Source organism: Anabas testudineus, chromosome 22 (genome assembly GCF_900324465.2).
Source record: "Anabas testudineus chromosome 22, fAnaTes1.2, whole genome shotgun sequence".
In the NCBI taxonomy this organism is placed as follows: Eukaryota; Metazoa; Chordata; class Actinopteri; order Anabantiformes; family Anabantidae; genus Anabas; species Anabas testudineus.
In genome coordinates, this window is record NC_046630.1 from 1,599,823 (window position 1) to 1,620,879 (window position 21,057).

At 39.3% G+C, this 21,057-nt stretch overlaps 2 protein-coding genes across 3 annotated transcripts in view; one reads left to right on the forward strand and one right to left on the reverse strand.

The window, feature by feature from the left end:
* akap6 (A kinase (PRKA) anchor protein 6) overlaps positions 1-21,057 on the reverse strand; it is a 151,548-nt gene that overhangs the window by 126,274 nt on the left and 4,217 nt on the right. Inside the window, 2 exon segments of the mRNA XM_026340395.1 lie at positions 3,127-3,298; positions 3,872-4,158. Coding sequence (XP_026196180.1) covers positions 3,127-3,298; positions 3,872-4,098 — 399 coding nt within the window. The 5' untranslated portion in view covers positions 4,099-4,158.
* Positions 10,182-16,174, forward strand: LOC113148636 (tripartite motif-containing protein 35-like). Of its 2 annotated transcripts, XR_003297450.2 has the most exons (3): positions 10,182-11,392; positions 13,588-13,768; positions 14,458-16,174. XR_003297450.2 is itself a non-coding variant. In XM_026340393.1 (2 exons), exons 1-2 carry the CDS (start codon positions 10,556-10,558, stop codon positions 13,672-13,674), a joined length of 924 nt encoding a protein of 307 aa, XP_026196178.1. In that variant the 5' UTR covers positions 10,182-10,555; the 3' UTR covers positions 13,675-14,142. The 2 variants fall into 2 exon arrangements, 1 of the variants encoding a protein (XP_026196178.1); XM_026340393.1 differs by lacking the exon at positions 14,458-16,174 and having other exon boundaries at positions 13,588-14,142.

Sequence of the window (21,057 nt, forward strand, 5' to 3'; positions counted from 1 at the left end):
AAACAGAAATTCAACATATCCTGATCCTCACATTCAGTATGAGACACTTTCTGTTTAGATACATGCATGTTGTGAAGGTACACCCTGATTTATGATGACATGTGTCAGTAATTGGAATTCTCTTAACAGCAGAGCAAAGAAGGCTAAAAATGAAACGACTGTATTCACTGTATGTTGAAGCTAACGCCTGACAAATGAATGCAGTATATCAGGTTATTTCAAAAGGTTCACTTGTCTCTTGCCACTGTTACCTTTACTTTAACTTGAAGTAAATTCACACATTTTCAGCAGTTTTATGTTAAATTTAGTTTTGTTATGATATTATGATGTATTTCTTGCTTCAATCATTTGATAGAGGACAATGATTAATGATGCTTTTCATGATTCACAGCAGGTGAATGTAATTCAGCAGAATCACCACTCGATGGAGCCATCAACTAAGGAACCAGTGCTCTGTTCTCTCAACTCAGGCAGCATCCACCTGCTTAGTCCTTTACTGCCCTCATCAGGGTGACTTTCACAGTGAAACTATGGCTGTCACTATGTAAACATTAAAGTGAGTTTTTCTTATTGTACATTTATTTTTATTTTATTTTATTTACTTTTCAAACCAAATCCTCCTTCTGTTTTACCAGAACTGTTGATTCTTGCTTTCTTTTCTGCTTCTGCTCATTTCACATGAACAGTTGTGGATCTAACGTATGAAATGGATCAGTTATACAGTTCATGTCTTTTTACTTTGTACCTGCAAACTGAAGCTTGACTCCTCCCTCAACAAAAAAACAGCAGCCATCAGTTTCCAGTCAAACTGTTGGAAGGTAATCGACATTTTGGTCATCAAATAGAAGTAATAATAATAATTACTTATATATTTCTGAAATAGAAACAGACTTTATTCACAGAAAGCAGCTCAATGATTATTTCTGACTGCTGAGATTGTCTCCAGGTTGACTCTGATCTGACACCAACGTGAACTGACAGATGTGTCAGAAAATACTGAAGAACAAACACACACAAAGTCACATCTGCTTCTGTTTGTGAATTTTTTCTTCAAGCTCTGACTCAAGCATCTCTACAAATTTCCATCAAGTCTGTATGAGCTCCTTCTTTATTCTCTGTTTATTTTACTTCAGCATCATCTTTGTCTGTTGATCTCTGCTCTAATGAGCTGCTGAATCTCAATATATATGATGATAGAAGGGAGAAGGTTTAATAACTGTCATGACAACAATATCAAAGACTTGGTGATAGTTTTATGCCATTCAAATGGATATAAATCTAATTATATAGTCTTAAGATTCAGCCAATAAATATGCAGCATTGACATTAGACTAGAATATTCACTAATTACTGATGAGTTCTGAATGTATAGAAGCTCTAAACATTTTGTAGATATTGACTATTTATTTCTTAAAAGCTAATTTCATCAGCTACATATACATATACATACAGTTTATTTTTGCTGCTTAAAAACCTGAATATAATAAGCTGATGCCCAATTATCTCCACCAACTAACACTTTCTCCATTTTCCTTGGTATTGGTACCAAACTGTGTTGATATCTATATAAATCTTTGTAATTACAGGTAAAATTTGGAAAAAATATAATGAAAATATCCAGGAAACTATCTGGAAAAGACCTGTACAATGAAGTGTTACCTTTTCCTTCACTTTCTAAGCAGCTGTGGTTGTTTGGTGTTTTCACCACCAGAGGGCAGAACCAGGTGAACAACTACCTGCCAAATATCTTGTCTGTGCTGCAGTGATGTGCAGGGCAACGAAAAGCTCAGTTCAGCGTGGTGTTTAGTTAAAAGGAGAAATCTTAGTCAACTTTGTGCTTCTGACTCTTAAGAGAAGATGAAGATGGTGACAAGTCTGCAGCAAAAACGTGGATTAAAAAGGACACAGAGACAAACAAATGCAGAATGACGTCAGTTGTCCACAATACAAAGCTGTAGCTGTAGCTCTGTCTTACATCATTACAGCTGTGACTTGACTTCCAGGCAGTGATCCAGCACATCCCATGACCACACACACACACACACACACACACACACACACACACACACACACACACACAAACTTTCTCTTCACTTTCCCATCATTGAGACGAGCATCAGTGTCTGGAGATGATGGATGGAGCTGGATACGCGACTGTTGCTGCCATGTTCTTTTTCCACAGTATAATATGACATAAATACCCAAAAAGCCGCGTAAAGCAAAGAAGAGAGGAAATAAACAGCAGAGAGGAAAAGAGGAAAACAGAGGAGATACCAACACACTAAAGAAACTCTGAGAGCAACAGCCGCAGCAGCCTGATGGAAACATCTGAGTCACTGTGGTTAAAAATACACACACATCAATAAAAGATTGTCCAGCATCTGCATCTGAACTGAAGGAAACAGCAGCTTTATGAATGAGTCTATGAATGAATAAATGAATCAGGTCTGCATTGTGTTTGATCATCACCTGTATAATAACATGTAAACAACTGAAAATCCCCAAAGTCCGAATTCTCCATTAGAACATATGATAACAGTTACTGCTAAGGAAAGAAATTAGTGAAAGAAAGAGACAATAAAGAAAATTAAATCTCAAATGTAAATTATGTTAATTTATGTTGATTAGATGATGATTTGTCAAATGTTTTTCTTCTTCTATGAAACCCACTCAAGGGCAAGAGAATGAAGTGTGATGATGAAGAAGAAAAGTTCACTGGTCTGGGTGCAGAAAGCTGAACATGAACTAGTGTTATATAAATAAATCAAGAGTCAACTGCACGACCCATGAAGTCATTACATAACACAGAGGACGTGGAGAGAGAAAGAGCATTATGGGAAATTTACCGCCTGAGGTCGCACAGTGGAAACGAGTGATGTTCTACTTTCTTCCAGGCATGAAATACAATAAATGTCTAGATGTACGTAAACAACTCTTCTACTGACTCTGGACACACATGTCAACAGACAAACCAACCATCAACAGCGCTTCATGTGGACATGACGTGTCTACACTGATGTCAGACCTGCTGCTATTTGCTACTTGAACTAAACGTGTATAAAAAGGAGCAGTACTGCAGAAACACCCTTTAAATTAAATTAAGGAGCACAGGCTCAGTCTCCCTACCTTAAGCTGCACCAGGTGGACGTCCACGTGTCTGTTGTCACTGTCTTGTCCCACGGAGTGTGTGAGCTGTGTGACTCGGTCACTGGTGGCTCTCAGCCATTTCTCAATTTCTGGCAGGTGGAGGACGACCTTCCAGTCAGCTCCAGTATGGAGGGGTGGAGGTTTCTTTGACCTGAAACATACCATACTGCACATAAGTAGAAGTACAGACTTTAACTAATACTACACAGCCACAAACACCTCCAGTTATGCAAGGATGGTTTATGTGTACTTGATTAGTGAAGGGTGTGTAGCTGCTGCATCAGGTTCAAAGCCCTGACTCGTGCCTACACAGTGCTCAACTTCACTGCACCTGTCTACCTGAAGTCCCTCATCCTGGTCTACAATCCCCTCCACCCACTGCACTCTGCAAGCACTCTTTGTGATCCCCTCACCTAAGAAGATCCCTGGGTAAACTGTGCCACAGCTCAGTGGTTCCAGGATGGTGGAACGGCCTACCCACTTCTGCACGCTCAGCTGTCTCACTGTCCATTTTCAAAAACTAGCTGCCATCCGAACCTTTCTCTGCACCTCAAACCTTTCTCTGCACAAAATGGATACAGGTCAGCGTGTAAAAAATGTAATGTTTGCTATGGTCAACGATTGACATGTGTCCAAACACTTAAAACCTGTACTGGATGTTAAAATGGGGCTTAACTGTTTTTAAGTAACTAAAACAAAAAAAAATAGTACTGCCGACTGTTACCTGCTTAAGGTGTCTTGGCCCAGGTGAGGTCCCACACCAGGGAGGCTGCCTCCGCTAGTGCCGGGGCTCAGAGAGGTGTCTCCATCCTGGGACTGATGAGGATCGGTGGTAGCAGCAGTAAGAGAGGTGGAGGCGGTGGGGTCCAAGGTCGGAGTGACGGGCGTGATGGAGGTAATCATTGGGGACAGGGGCTCAGGGGCCACGGGTGAGAGAGCTACGATGCTCATGATATGTGAGAAAGAGGTACAGGATTCCTAATGTGAGAGGACGAGCTTCATTGGACTAAACTGCAGAGAGAGAGAGAGAAATATGTAGAGGTCAGTAGAGATTCAGAGAATTAGATAAACAGGTTAGAAAAAGAAAACAAGAATAAGGAGAAGAGTAGAAGAAAGGAGGTCAACAGGACAGAAAAGAGGGAATAAACTACAGAGGAGGAGGAGCAAAGGGAACTAGTGTAGGAAGCAGGAGAGGAAAGAAGGAGGAAGTTAATGAGTAAAGAAGGGAGGAAACAAGAAGACAGAGAAGGATGGATGTGTGCATAGGAAGAAAAAATACTGATATAGAAAAAATACTGATATCAGGCATCAGACAGTCACAGTGGTAGAAAAACAAAAGGTGACAGGAAGGACAAGGTCAGTGTCAAAGAATCACTCAGAACTCTGAGGTTTAATGAACAAAACTGTAAGAACTGGTCTCATTATAAGGTCACAAAGCTATAACGAGAAATGAAGGTATTCCCTGACTTGTTTGTGACAAAAGGTATACAAGGAAAAGGATTTTAATTTGGATATTGAAGTTGGAAGGTGCAACACACATCTTCCATTTTGGCAGAATAAAGATCTGCAGTTAGTCAATAATGAAGAAGAAGCTCATTACTATTAAGTTTTGAGTGGATGATTCCTGATTCTGACCTTTCTACTTAGTGCTGTAACGTAAACACAGCCACCTGTCAGCTCAAGAGGATTCACAGGATTAAATCTTTTAATTTTACAATGCCAAAAGCCTCACACAGGGGTCTACTCATAGCTCAAGATATGAACTTTCCCCAAGGACAGGAACAGGACAAGGACAGGAAAGAGAACCGATTTCGGTAGTAGTTAGGTGGAAAGTTAGTATTTTACTCCTACTCTACTACAACTCAGTAGTAGATACTTGATTTGAATAGACTGACGGCTTTCTTTACTGCTTACTTAACACAAAAAAAGGACTGTGTGCAATGTTTAATCTGCAATAAATAACACTGACATGCAGAACCACAGCCCAGATAAAGTAAAGTGCAATATGGTTTTAATGGCATGATGAGAGTAATACAGATAAAGAGCAGGTGGCAGAAAAAACAACAGGTAGCAGTTCACAGGTGAGGCTCAAGATGGAAGACAATAGTTACTGTGCTCAAATTTAACATGGATTAGTTCAGCTGTAACATGCAACGTAACAAACAACTTGGGTAAATATCAACAGTCTCTTCACAGTCAGCAACAGGTCGCACAGAGAGCAGGACTGTGACACAATAACAGAACCCACCAAAGCAAAACAACATAAGTAAAATCAAAGATCAAAATAAAACACAGATAATGAAAATAAAGAGCAGTAATTAAAAAGAAATGGCTCCATCAACTGAGGAAATAAAAGTGCAGCAAGGAACCAATGAATCAAAGAACAGCAGCGTTTTCAGTGGAGTTTTGGACACGACTAGATTTAGGGAACATTTAGTATCATCAGGAAGTTGGTTCCACCTGTGTGCAGCTCCACCTGGAGGCTCCACCAGCTGACCCCTTCCTAAAGATCTCAGAGAACTACAGGCATGCAGCTGTTTTTATAGTCCATTATCTGATATGGAGGAAAGACGAGCTGGAAATCAATGTACTGAAGGACACAGTACTGTGGTATATACCACACACACACACACACACACACACACACACACACTTTACATTTACACTTTAGTCATTTAGCAAACGCTCTTATCCAAAGCGAGGTAGGTGTGTAGGTTTAAATGCTGCCTCAACTAAGTCAGTTGTGAAAAGAAGTATTCATAACATCTAACAAATTACAGTATAAAGAATAAATAAAAAGTGAAACAACATGATTGGTGCTTAAACTCCCACAGTCTCAGAAACAGATTTTTAATCCTCCCCAGTGTTTTTGTTTTTGCTCATGTTGCCTTTGTTTTATTTTAGATCAGAAATAATTTAACATGAGAAACACACAAACAGAAGAACTCAGGAGAACGTCTTTCTGCATTGTATGACAAAAATAAATTGATGATAATTTTATGATTTGCAAACATCTGCCAAGTTTATATGCCCATAATTTTAATTTTGACCGTGACAGGGTTAAGATACAGTTTATTGTATTTTATTAGTTTATAGTTCAATCGAACAAAGTCCAGTTTAACATTTATGGATCAGCAATGATCTCTTACAAGAACTGCATCAGACAGGAAATACAATGTGCACAGGGAACAGGCAGAGCTTTCCGACCCTAGACGGAAACAGTACTGCAGTTTTTACCAGCTGTAGGACTGTGCTGACTCAACACACTCAGAAAACATTGTATAGGAGACCCGTGAGCTGTTTTTATTTACTGAGAAAATATCTATAGAGTCTAAATTAAATCTGCCCTGTCTGGTCTGTTGTTTGACAAACTTTCACAGTGCTCACATAAGAAAACTCAAAAAGGGTTTTGTCAAAGACTGTCTCTAGTTCACGCCTCTAAACAAATGTTCTTAACAAGACTCCAATTAGTTTTACATTATATTTGTTAATAATCTTGACTTAGATGTTGTCAAGGCACACCCTGATTTATGACAAGAGAATTCCAATGACTGACACGTAACAGCAGAGCACAGAAGGTTAAAAATACACTGAAGTAAAAATTGGATTTGTAAATGTAATGAACTGACAAATCATTGTCATAATCTGCACCTTTCTGTAAAAGTTTAGTAACAACATAACACTAGAACAGAGAAAGTCAAGTCAATTTTATTTATATACTGTAAATCAAAAATGAACATAACAAAATGTCAGAGGTGAACTTTGACCACTGTCCTCACACCCTACATGTAAATTCCATTTCTGATCATAAATCTGAGTGACAGTGAAATAAAATAAAAATGGCTGTATTTAATTACATTAAATACATTTAAATGGTTGTTAATCTTTTTGATGGGATGTTTTCAGTTTCAGTATATTATATATTTAATTACATTAAATACAGCCAAGACCTCTGCGTGGTTCGGGAGGGACTTATGAGGAAGTACAGCTTGAGTTGAGCATTCACATCAATGACGTATCTTACGTCAGATCAGTGTCTGGAATGAAGTTGATGGTTCCACCCACACAAAAACACTTAAGGACGTAATAAACTGAAACTGAAAACATCCCATCACAAAGATTAACAACCAGAGCAACCATACACAGAGACTAATACTGAAACACTGCAACTACGAACAGCAGCAGAATGCGGGAGCTTTAGAAAAAGGAATCGTCTGTGTCAAATTAGTTTTTCCTACACGCTGAGATTTTTTTTATATTTGTTTTTCTCTTGTCTTCATTAAGAACTTTGCTGTGTTGTGAAAACATAACTCATGCAACAGTGGACTATCTGACTCCGTCTGAGTGCTTCGAGCTGCCTCTATACCTGCTGGTCGGTGTTTGGAAAATGGCTTCTTTCTCAGAGCAGAACCTGTCCTGTCCTATCTGCCATGAAGTCTTTCAAGATCCTGTTCTCCTCTTGTGCGGCCACAGCCTGTGTAAAACCTGTCTTGACAGATGGTGGACACTAAAAAATATGGAGTGTCCAGTTTGTAGGGGAAGATCCTTACAAACCAATCCACCCCGAAACCTGGCTCTGAGGAACCTGTGTGAAGCTTTTACACTGGAGAGAGCTCAAAGAGCTTTAACAGGGTCTGGGGAGGTCTGCAGTCGGCACTATGAGGAACTCAGACTGTTCTGTGAGCAGGATCAGCAGCTCGTGTGTGACAGCTGTGTGCACTCACACCGACACCACAGCATCAAGTCCATTGATGAAGCTGTTCGAGATAACAAACGGAGACTTCAGAAACTCCTGAAGCCTTTACAGGAGAAACTGGACCTCTTCAATGACATTAGAGGAAACTTTGATCAAACAGCAAAAGACATTGAAATTCAGACGGAAGTCACAGAGAAGCAGATTAAGGATGTCTTCTCAATGTTCCGGCACATTCTCCGAGAGGAAGAGCAGAGAAGGATGACTGCACTGATGAATGAAAAGCAGCAGAAGAGTGCGATGATACAGAGAAAGACGGAGGCTCTGAGCAGAGATATAGAAGCTCTTTCAGACACAATCAGCGGTACGAAGGAGGTGCTGAGAGCTGTCGACCTCTCATTCCTGCAAAATTACAACACTGCAGCTGAACTAGTCCGTTGTTTCCAGCTGAATAATCCACAGGCGGTACGAGCTCTCATAGACACAGACAAACACCTGAAAAACCTGCATGTCAACATACTGGAAAGGATGAAGAAGAAGGTAGACTCAACTCTGAACCCTCACACTGCTCCAGCTTCCCCTGTGAGGGGAAGACTGAGAGCCAGAAAGAGACGAAACCCCCAAGCTGCCAATCCAGAGCCTGCAGTTTTGTCTCTGGCGGAAAATCTGGCTAAACTGAGAGCTGGTGAGAGAGGATCCTACTGTGCACCCCATAGTGGAGCCTTCATGTCACCAAGCAGTCCATTCAGTGCACCGATTAATTACTCTGCTTGGTCCTCAGTTAGCTCCAATCAATCAAATACAAGAATTAGCTACGCAAGACCTGACGTACTTTCACGACAATCTCTTTACAAACAGTAATTTACCAACTTGAACCTTGAAACTACATTTTATTTAATGGACAAATTCTGAGCATCATGTGTGCTGTGCAGACACAATCTGTCCATATTTACATATAAACTCATGTTTTTTTAATGTGGTGCTACTTAATCTTTTCTTCAGTAATTAAATAGTGTTTCTTAAATAATGCATAATAATGCAATTCATTCTGCTCTGTTGATTGTTGATTATAGCTGAGATCAGGTTTTATTTTGGGAGTGGTTTATTTTGATCAAATATTTTTGGTGATGAGGAAACTGAATCTGTACTGTTGTACGCTGAATACACTGAACTAGAATTAGATGACATATGTATTATTGTGATCATTTATTTGAGACCTATATATACAACTCACTTGAGTAAGCACTAGGCGACAGTGGAGCCATATATCATTTAATGTTGTAAACCAAAAGACTTAGATACAGGAAAGTTATAAACTTACTAAAAGAATATTGTCAATATATAAGTGAAAATGGTAACTATGGCTACGCAATAAAGCTGAATCAAAGCTGATATTCAACATTACATGTATTTTGCTCCGTGGCGTGTTTCATCTGCAGTTTCTCAGACAGTACAGGGTGTCACCAGTTTATTTGAAGAACTATCTTTCATTCTGTAAAGACGGCAGACAGTGAGTGAACACCAGAAACACAGGTAAAACTGCACATACATATACAACCATCTGTGAAAAAGACCATCATTTGAATAAGGAGCATAAGGGCTCCTTATAAATGATGCACAAACAGGGTGTGTGTGGAGGAGCCATCAGGAGAAGCCCTCTATGTAATCTCATCACAAAGGTGAGTCAAGACAGTGAGAAAGTCCTAAACTGACAACAGAAATGTCCGTAGATGATATAAAATATGTTGTACATCTAAAATGCAGGTTTCTAAGTACTAATTTAGGAGAGCAACGAGTGTACACCACAATTATTGTTTGAAGTAAATAAAAAAGTAAAGTTAGCCTCCATGTGCACTGACAGTCAACATTACACGCACACCTTAGGTAGACGCATCTCTGGATATACAGGAACTTGTTGAACTTGTTTTAACTTTGTTCCTGGTATCTATGCTGCATTTTCTAGAAGGTGGTACCACTTCTTAAATCTGGTGGCACTGAAACAAAACAAAAACATTTCTGACTCCCAAACTGCGATATGATGCAGTTTTGTCTTCCGGCAGTACAACAGCAACAGCGACAGCTATTTACAGCCTTTTAAAAAGACAAAGAACATTTTCTGTGTTCAAAGTCTTTGCTTTACAATGATGCCATAAAACTACTTTATAGTTTCTGCAATTACAAACAAATAAAGTATAAAATGTGAAAACAGGCAGAATTGAAGAATAATGAGTGATTTGTTTGTCTTCAATTGACAGTCTGAGCTCTTCTCTGAGAGTCTATGGTCCAACCCATATATTCAAATTACCAAAGAGAAACCAGGAAGCAGTTTTCATTTCTTGACAAACACATACACATCGGGACATAACTTTTCAGATTATGTTCAGACGCAGCACTCGTCATCAGCGAGTGAGGACAGCAACCAGAGCAAACAGCAGAAAGTCAGGGAATACTGCAACACAGCAACTACAACCAAGTCCAGAAGACTTAGAAAAAAGATTTTAATACGCCGGTCTAAGTGCCTCTCCATTTTTTATTACATGCTGATATTTTTTGTGTATTTTCTTCATCATCATCATCATCATCATCATCAACAGCAGCAGCAACATCAGCAGGAGCCTGGTGTATGTCAGGAACTGTTGCCATTGGGTGCCCCCAACGTCTTCAGAGTGGAAGCCTGACTGACTGGTTTGAGCTGTTTAGTATAACTCATAGAAAATGGCTTCTAGGTCAGAGGAGAATCTATCCTGTCCTGTCTGCCGTGATGTTTTCCAAGATCCTGTTCTCCTATCCTGCAGCCACAGTTTCTGTAGAGTCTGTATTGAGGGGTGTTGGACAGAGGACACAAATCAGCAGTGTCCAGTTTGTAGGACGAGATCTTTACAGAGCAATCCACCAGGAAATTTGGCTCTAAAAAACCTGTGTGAAGCTTTTTTACTGGAGAGAGCTGTGGGTCGCTGCAGTCTGCACTCTGAAGAACTTAGACTCTTCTGTCTAAACGATGAGCAACTACTGTGTGTTGTCTGCCTGCATTCAGAAGCACACAAATGCCACAACATCAAGCCCATCGATGAAGCTGCACGAGATAACAAAAAGAACCTTCAAGAACTCCTGGATCCACTGCAGAACAAACTGGACTTCTACACTGACATGAAAGAAAACTTAGATCAAACAGCAATAGACATTGAAGATGTGGCTGAGGACACAGAGAAGCAGATTAAGGATGTGTTCTCAAAGCTTCGGAAGATTCTCCAGGAAGAAGAGGAAGCGAGAACTGCTGCACTGAGGTATGAAAAGCAGCAGAAGAGAGAGATGTTGAGGACAAAGACTGAGGCTCTGAACAAAGAGATAGAAGCTCTTTCAGACACAATCAGAGGCACGAAGGAGGTGCTGAGAGCCGAAGACCCCTCATTCCTGCAGAAGTACAACACTGCAGCTGAACTAGCCCATTGTTTATTGGTGAATGATCCACAGCTGATCTCAGGAGCTACAATAGACGTAGACCAACATCTGAAAAATCTGCCCTTCGACATCTTGGATAGGATGAAGATGAAGGTAACTCACACTCTGATTCCAGAAGCTTTCTTGTTAGAGGACTATCTATCCAGGCTCGGAGTTTGACAGAGACAGTATTGGAATTTTATTGAATGTTTTTCCATGTAGTCAGAATAAACTGCCAGTGGGAAACCACTGTGAGAATGTACTGATCAGAAAGGCTGTGGGTCTGATTTGAAGCTGTGCAGCAAGAAATATGAAAGTCAAATACACTGTATATGTAAAAATAAATGTATATCCCAGATTATAAGACTATTATACTATATATAAGGCGTGGCCATATTACTACAATTTTTGTCTCCTTGAAAAGTAACTTTATTATTGATGATGTGATTTTGTGAACAGCACAAATGAATAAAATAGTCCATTACAGTTTTAGTGTCTTCACAGCAAGAAGGTCAAGAAGGTTCTGGATTTCAACCCACCAGTTGTACAGAGTTACAGAGTTAGTAGTTTTCCCGTTAGTAGTTTTTCTCCACAGTCCAAAGACCTGCCGTGAACTCAACTGGTGATTCAAAATTTCCTGTAGGTGTGAACGTGACCTTGAAACGTCTCTCAGACCTGAAATAGACTGCCAACCTGTCCAATGTGTACTCCGCCTCTCACCCAGCGACAACTAGCATTAGCCTGATGGTGCTTCTCTGCACTTTAATCTGTAAAAACAATTATTCATACATATATGTATAATAACTGCTAAATAACTAAATGTAAACTTAGCTTTAGACTTCCACGTGTTTATTTAAGGAAAGTCAAAACATCCAGCTTCAAAAAATACAGGAAACACTCACACTGTACCTCTCCACCTGCTTGGCTTTTAAAGACGCACTGTAATAATCCCATATTTTAAAACCAGCTGGAGTAATCCAGACTGGTCCACGTGTAGTGTAGGAAGATTAAATGTGCTGCATCTTTCCTGCGTCCGTATAAACCAGAGCTCTCTCCATTCTTTATACCTACTACACTGTTTTCTCACACTTTCTCTCTCTCCCTCCCTCCACTGTTTTCCTCTCTGTCTTGCTTTATTTCCCTCAGACGTTCAGGCTGTCACAGCATGGCACTGAATGCACACCGCCCATATGTGTGTGTCCTCCCTTCATCTCTGCTGTGCCTTTAAATCCTTTTAAGCACCACCAGACGACGCGAACAGACAAATAAAATGTTTTATTCATATTCTCTTTTCTCTCAATAAAATATGCATCCTGCTCCCAGTTCAGCCAGTCTGCACTGCAGTTTCCGCACGAGTTCAATGCCAATAGAGAAACATAAGAGTAGCTGCATGGGGAAAATAATACCAGGCAAAAAACTCTAATTCTTTTCTTATTAAAGTTTGTTGAGAGAATACAAAGTCTAATAATAACTTTTATCAATATTTTCTGATTACAACTGAAACCAACACATGAGGGCCTGTGGAAGATTAAACAAGTCACTTTCCTCTGCATATTTTTATTTATTCAAACATTTGGCTGTGAAGAGCAGCTGTGTCATTCTCTCACTGAGCTTTTTGCCTCTCTTGACACAGACAAACACACAGCAAATTAAATACTCTGGAAACAGCGTCTTCTGTCAGTACACAGTTAAAACAGTGTCAGTCATGTTTCTCAGGACACATCAGATTACTCATCTGCTGCATATGTGCACGGATTTCCACTAACCAGGTTTCTTATGTACAGGTAAACGTGTTTCTTATTCAGTGTCTAAAAACTCTACACTGCCCATCCAAAAAAACACCACCTGAATTTAACTAAGCTAATAGGTTAGAGCCTCCCACTGGATAATTACTGGAAGATTCTGTTTCAGTTGCCAACGTGTTATTTAACTCTAACTGATGCAGAGAGTAGCTTCTCGTTTCTTCAACAACCATGTCTGAATACATCCTGTGGTCGTGGAAAAGATGGTAATCTGTTTCAGAAGGGTCAAATTATTGGTATGAATCAAGAAAAGAAAACGTCTAAGGAGATTGAAGAAACTACTAAAACTGGGTTAAGAACTGTCCAATGGAAGAAGGTCACACAGGAAGACTTTGTGCAGCGTCCAACTCTCCCATCAACACAAGATCTTGGTGAAAATATAATTCAACTCTGGACGAGACTAAATGTTGTGACACTGCACAGTGAATGCGAGCTGTAATCAAAGCTAAAGGCCGTCCAACGAAATATTAGTGTGTGACTTTTCTTTTGTGTATTATCCACACACAGAGTGAAGCAGCTGCTGCAGGAGCAGTCCGTGTGTTGCAGTGCGGGGGTGTATTGATCAGCATTAGCAGCAGTGAAGCAGAAGAATGATGTCAGTAGAACAGCAGAACAAAACCCAGTCAGCGATAAACTCAACCTGCCTGGCAGGATAAATGATGGTAACCTAGTTAACCTGAGCACAAAGGTGAGAAATTTATTTTCACTGATCACAAAACAAGGAGGCTATTCAGTGTCAGCTTCTCCTGGGATCATGTGACTTCAGATCCACAGCTATGTTGCATTTTAACACTTGAACCAAGTCCATTAACTAAAGGAAACAGTAAAACTAATAGGTAGCAATGTCCAAAAAAATAATTTAAAGGTCCCGATCCAGGTAAACAGCAAAATCTCTCAAGTCTATTATTTAGAGCGTACTATATCCGAAAAGGAGGCTTACAAACAACCTTTGATACAGACTGAACCCTACAGAAAGTTCACAAACCAGATAATAATCAACTTTCATTCTGGTTATAAAGTTCTTCACAAGACTAATGGCGACAGCATGCATAACTTCCTGACTGCTAACTTTAAAACAGCAAAAGAAAAAGAAAGTAGAGTAGCAGCATTGCAAACTGTATATTTTGTTAGAACTTTAACATTCAGCATTCAAGGCAGCATATAAACAAAAACCATGACACATTTACATGCTAGTATTAATTTGTTAACAACTGTAACTCCTCCTCCCACGACCCTGCAGAGGACAAGGGATTAAGATAATGGATAGATGGATGGATATACCTCCTCCTATGGCAGGGTGGTGTCTAAATAATAGTAAAACATTTTATAAAACATCAACAGTCTGAATATGAAAATTCTCCTTCCCTGAAACATCAGGGAAGCACTTCCTGTCTGTGACATACAGTGTGTCAGGATGACGTCTCCAAGCAAGAAAAGGTATGACATCACCAGCTTCACTATGACCTCATCGCCAACCACTCAACCACATGGAAGGAAGGGTGGGGATGGAGAGAGAAGAGGAACAGCAACAACAGGGCAGGAGGAGAGGAGGCGATGATGCTGACGATCAAGAAACACAGTTTGACAGCAGTTACGGCTCACAGGACTCAGAACTGATGACGACCTCATCTATGTGACTCATCTGTTCCTGTGTGTCAGGTGTAATTAAATTAACAAATTTAAACATGATGTATTTCACTATCACAGTTTGTTGTTCAACTGTTTTATTTGCTATAGAATGATTTTCCCAGAGCAGAAATATTTTCTGTTGTGTGCTTTCCTCTGCTAAATGTTTCATTATTTTCATGCTCAGCTCACCTGCTGCACACTGATTAGCAGGTTTAATTAGCAGTAACAGGCTGGTACCAATGTAAAGTCATCTCCAAGAACCAAATTACGTATTCTTTCATTTCAGCTCTATTTACAGTCACATATCACTTACTGTAATTCCCAGGACATAAGGGCTTTAACCTGGTCTATTGTGCAGAAATGTGACTATTGGGACAGATCAGACCAACTTTTGTCAGAATGAAAGGAAATGAAAGTTATCATGATCTAGAGGAGAATCTAGAGGAAAAATTGCTTCTCCATCACACTCATACTACAGAGCCATGTGGCAATAACCTGATTAGACAGCAACCTGTGCAGTAAATTGCTCATTTTGCTGCATTTCGCCGACAGGGACGTAGGCTGGACATGTGGGTGAACTGTCACATCTCTACAGTGGATTCACACTCAAAAACACACATACTGGACACAACCTACTTTGACCAATGTCTGTCCATAAACCTTTATCATTTCTCTTTCTAAATCAAAATTTTCAAAAGATATTTAAGGTTAAGTTCTTGTAGGCCAACCGTGTCTCTATTTTCAGGAACTTTTGGGAAACTGTTTTAGTTTTAGTTTGGAGATGAACTGCTTGTATTTTCAATAGTATCAAAACGTTTCAAAACTATCCAGCCCTACTTCCTCAGCTAAGATTTTATGTTATTACTTTAGTCTATGCCTTTACAGTAAAGTGTGCACACACACACAAACTTTACAACACATACAGATCCTTTGAGTCTTTTTAAACATCTCTCAATATCTGAACATAGACACGTTACAGAAGTCACCTTGTTGAACATCCTCTGACGTCTACGCCCCACTGATCTCACGATTCAAAGCTCTGAGTTCGTTTGTGAGTCAGCAGTCTGACAGGACACTGTTTACACGGGATCTGATTCATCTGTCTTTTGTGAGATTAAAGCCGAGATTAGAGCTACCACTGTGGAAGATTTTTATGTAACACAGCAGCTGTTTTATCAGATGAAATCACTGAGTGAGGATGAAGCAGTGAGAAGGAGATGCTGCAGATTCAACACGAGTTCCAAAACTGGTGTAAAATGTGGGCTTTTTGCTACCTAAGGAGAACAGGTTGCTAATACCACTACTTAACTCTGCACAGAAATAATGTGCATTTTCAAACTCTACACTTTAATGTTGATTACAACTCTGATTGACAACTCTGAACTGGGACAAACTGGTTTACTAGGCATGTTACTACTGTTCTGAACTGCTGAACTAATGAGAAACATTAAAACCTTAAAAAATACAGTATCTGTCATAGTTTCTATTCTATTAGTATTCTATTAGCATCAGGTTAGCTGTATTTGAACCTTGACATGCCATCCTCCTCTGGTGATGCTGCCAACCTCCCCATCACAACCATCTACTGGCCACACCCACACCCACAGCACGCTGTGCACCCGCAGACAGAGGATTCAGGGCGAACTCAGCTCTCAGCTGATTTTGTGTTATAAATCATTTACAAAAGTTCAAACACTGTGTGTTACAGCTAAATTCAGAAGGAAGGTTTGCTGCCCTGATGCTAGGACTTAAAATAAACAGGTGAGAGGTCTGTGCAGAAAGAAAATACAGCTACGAGACAGACTGCAGTCACAGAGGAATAGGTGTGTGTGTGTGTGTGTGTGTCCCAGGGGTCGTCCTGCCCAACCACAGCATGAATAATATATCATAGGGGAGGAAGATGTGTTGGAGGATCACACTGGCTGTTACCCTTCTATCTCCTGACTCTGTTATTTTACTGACCAAAGAGCAGCAGATGAAAGAAAATGAAACTCAGTCACCAAATCATAAGAGTGAATCTGTGCCTGCATCACTAATACTGATGCAAAAGAAATATTAAATTGAAAAACAGAAGCTGTGGACTGAAATGAGCGCCCTGGAGCCTGATTTGGGTTAGAGAGCTTGAGTTCATTTGTGAACTGGAAGTAGTTTGTACAGAGAGGAGCCTTAAGGAACCTGATCTGGATAATGCTAGGATTCAAAATTCAGACGAAACAAAAAGAATTTTACTAGAGAGTAACATATCATTCATTTCAACATGTTTGAAGAATAGACACAACATTGGTCATGTATTGTAACCTCCGCTCTAAGAGTATAAATGCCTCGGTAGCATTAGAAGCTAGCTTGCTGTTTGAACTGTGTTTACTTGATATATTTCTCTATTTTCTATAATAATACTCTGCTTTGGTGGTTTCTGTGGAGTATTTTACATGCATAGATCTGACAAAACAAACTTAAAGTGTAAAAATAACTTTTGGTTCACATTTATGGACATAGCCATAGTAGAGAGCTAGATTAATAAAAAATGGAAGCGTAACAGTTTATAAAACACAACATTAGAGGTGTGATTCATATCTAGAAATGATTTCACCCTGATCTGTCATCTAATGGCTCTAAATCCTTTACCCACAGGTAATGTTAACAATCCACGTGTGTCACACACACTATAGGTGCTGAGAAATAGAAAGTAAAACGTGACTCTTAATGTTTCACCGACACTGAATATGAATATATATATATATATATATATATATATATATATATATATATGAATATGATTAATCTCTTCACAGCAAAATGAAAATTTTGTATTAATTTTGAACAATTTTATTATGATATCTAATTAACTAATTAATTTAGTAACACATTAGTCTATAATGTATAAGATTACACAAACACACTTTATGTACACACCTAGAAATAATTACCAACATTATATCCATTGCTCTGCAGTTGTTTGTCTGTACATTACATTACTGCACTCCACTTTCCAGTCTGGATTCCCACAGGGATTGGACCAAACCATTAGTGCGCAGAGGCCATGTTTTTTCTCCACAGTAATTATGGGTAATATTACAGCACAGTATTTCCTTACAGAGGAACGACATTAGCACACACAAAGTGATCTGACCAAATCAGAGCTGCACACATTCTGCAGTTATCTAAAATATGTTCAGTGATGATGAACGTTCCACGTCCCTGACTGTTCCACTCTGTCTGTTTTCTCTAGAAACTGGCTTAGAGTTGGCTGAGCTGATTAAAGGTATTACTGCAGACACAGAGTGAGAAAAAGCGAGAGGTCAAACCAAAGGACATTCTCCAAATAAAACAGATTATTCAGTCCAGGAAAAGTGTTCAGACTTACTGCAGTTAGTCCGGTAACTCTGGGTTCAGCGTGTGACTATAAGGATGGGTGTGGGTAACTGCCTCCTCACATCTGACATTTGATTTGGTTTGTTCCCAACCTCATCAATGATGCAGGGGCACTGAATGCATTTTCAGCAACGTCACAGATCCCAAACAAAGACTGTTTTGTAACGTGACGTTTATAAATCAATGGTTTGCTTCTGCTCGAGTGCCTAGATTTAGTATGTAATTTCCTTTTAATCATGGATTTATTGAAAGCACTGTTCTTTATGGACCCTGGGAAAAAATAGCCGTCACATTAGTGTCAGCTGATCCAAATAAAACAAATATTAAATTTTGGCATCTAGCAGCAGCACTGAGAAAACCAGTACAGATTACAGCGTGTTTTTGAACATATCTACAGTAAGAGTTTTCAGAACACACCCTTCATGCGAGTGTGATGAACTGTTGAGAACACGTTACTCAGTATACATTAAAGCAAGTTTATCAGGGAAGATGTTTGTCTTCAGGGTAAAGGACCATTTACCAGAAGTGACTGGGTTACTAATCAACACTGTATGTCTGATGCTGTTTAAAGAGGAAGGGCAGCTAAACTGTAAACCAGATGAGAGATGAAATGATGACAGTAAAGCTTCATCACACACAGACACAAAAGCACACTGAAAGTTACAGTAAACACTTTCTAACATTATATATAATATATAATCTCTCTCATCCTGGAACAGGCTGCACAGAATCTGTGTGTGTGACTGTGTCGTCTCAGATTTGATTCTGTTCCTCTGTGTAAAGTTATCGTGTTGTTCTAATCAATCCTGAGAAAATTGGATGACATTAACACAGTGAAATTAATTTAGAAAATAGCATAAGCTAAGTATTTCATCATTTCGTGTCCACATGCTGCTGCATTTTCGTAGCTTGTCTCAGCTGTTTTTTTGTCTTTTTGTCTAAATCACAGAGGACTCTTTTAGTTCATGCACTTCTTTTTTCTGGGAAATCACACCAGAGAAAATAAGTTATAATGACTGTAAGACTGCTAATTAGAGCTTCTTATTTACAGGACACAACTACAGTTTCTGACACCACAGGTGCTGCAGGTTGTTGAATAATTTTCTTCTTTTCAATTCCTGTCTTGTTGTGGTCTTAAAAAATGATGAACATACTTCTACTACACCAAAATCTACTAATCTACTAATCAATATCAAGGCAATAGCAAAGACCAGTACCTATTCTTTTAAATTGTACAAACAGCCAAGTGCACATTTAAAGTATGCACTTTGACGTAGTATTGTAATATTATATTAGAAGTACTGTTCATCTAATAGCACAGCTGGACAGGAAGCTACTCAGCATCATAGTATCTGTTTGTCAGAGCTGGCTCCTGCATTTTGTCATGTGAATGATCGATTTGTGCATGTGTGTGTGTGTGTGTGTGTGCACTTGTATTCAATAATTTATTTTCCACAGATAATGATCTCCACGTTACTCTGACACAGAAACTGTCTGTGGCAGTTGGTGACATACAAAAGTGTCACTGGATGAATCACTTCACAAAAAAATAAAATGACCCACTTCAGGTTTAGATAAATTAAGCTTCTGTGAAGACACATCTCTGAAAACCAAAGCAACAAACAGTTTTTCTGTTGCACACACACAAAGGAGCAAAGACTTGCAATTCCTTAATCTAAAATAAATAAATAAATAACCAATGGCCTATAGTGGATTAAATGTTAACAGAAATCAATATGCTATACTTGTTATAGTACTTAGATCAAAGAAACAGCAACATGACAATGATGTGACAAAAGTGCATTTGGGTTTGGACTAGGGTAAAAAAAATCTCTCTCCTGTCCGTGACGTTACTCAGATTTTTAAAAAGACATTTGGATGCATGCTACAACTCTATCAGGAGGTGAAACCAGGAAATTTGGATGTGAGCAGATGAACCCTACAGTGACTAAATTGCTCTGATCTATCTACTTTGAGTGCTGTAGTCAGAAACAGAAACCGAGGACTGAGTGTTCACTGCCACACCCCGGTCTGAGCAGAGGTTATTGATACAGAGACGTGGCAGGCAGGGGAACAAGAGAAGAGGATCAGAGAATAGAATAGAATAGAATAGAATAGAATAGAATAGAATAGAATAGAATAGAATAGGACTAGACTGGAGCAACATCAGAAAAAGAGAAAAGCTAAAAAGAAAAATGTCCTTTCTCTAGGCTGACATCATGTGAAAAGGTAAACACCAAAGAGACCAAACTAAAGCCTGAAACAAACCTGAAGACCAGCTCAAACCTACGAACACCGACCAAACCACAGCTAAAGCTTGTGTGTTTTTATTCGCTGATATTGAGTAAAGAGCAGAAACTGTAAGTATCCACTGGAGTTCTAACAGTAGACAACATACAACACAATTCCCAAAGTCAGCTGTCCCACATTCTAACGTTACATCATTTTAATCTGCCGAGTGTCATCACCCGCAGACCGAGACCCACAGGCAAGGTCCAACGTGACCTGATCACGACCCAGTCATATTCATAAACAACTCATCAGTCATCAACAAGATAACAACAGTCAGATTTTAGGTTTGCAGAGTGAGTAAATCACAGAGTAACAGGATGAGCTCAAAAACATATGTGTTATATCTTAAAATGTAAAAAAAATCAAATAAAACAGGATATTTCTCACCACACTAGGTAAGAAGTGAAGTGAAGAAGTGAAGTGAAGAAGTGTTTATCAGAGAATGTTTTGTCATGTATTAAATATGAAACAGATTCATACTGAGCTTGAAATATTGTGTTCAAACTGTCTCACCTGATGCCGAGTTAAGGCAAATGAGAGATGAACACAAACACGGCAACTCACCATCCCCCCATATTCAAGTGAAACTAATTACCCATTGTGTGTGTTTGGGGTTACAGGGGCCTGTTCTCCAGTGAGGGGAAGGATAACCCTGAACCCTGGACCTCATCATGCGGTGCCTAT

Excerpts from the sequence above, each read along its gene's own strand:
- LOC113148636 (XM_026340393.1), top strand. The coding sequence starts at position 10,556 with ATGGCTTCTAGGTCAGAGGAGAATCTATCCTGTCCTGTCTGCCGTGAT. Across the intron at positions 11,393-13,587 it reads TGGATAGGATGAAGATGAAG|AGTGAAGCAGCTGCTGCAGG; the intron begins GTAACTCACACT and ends ATCCACACACAG.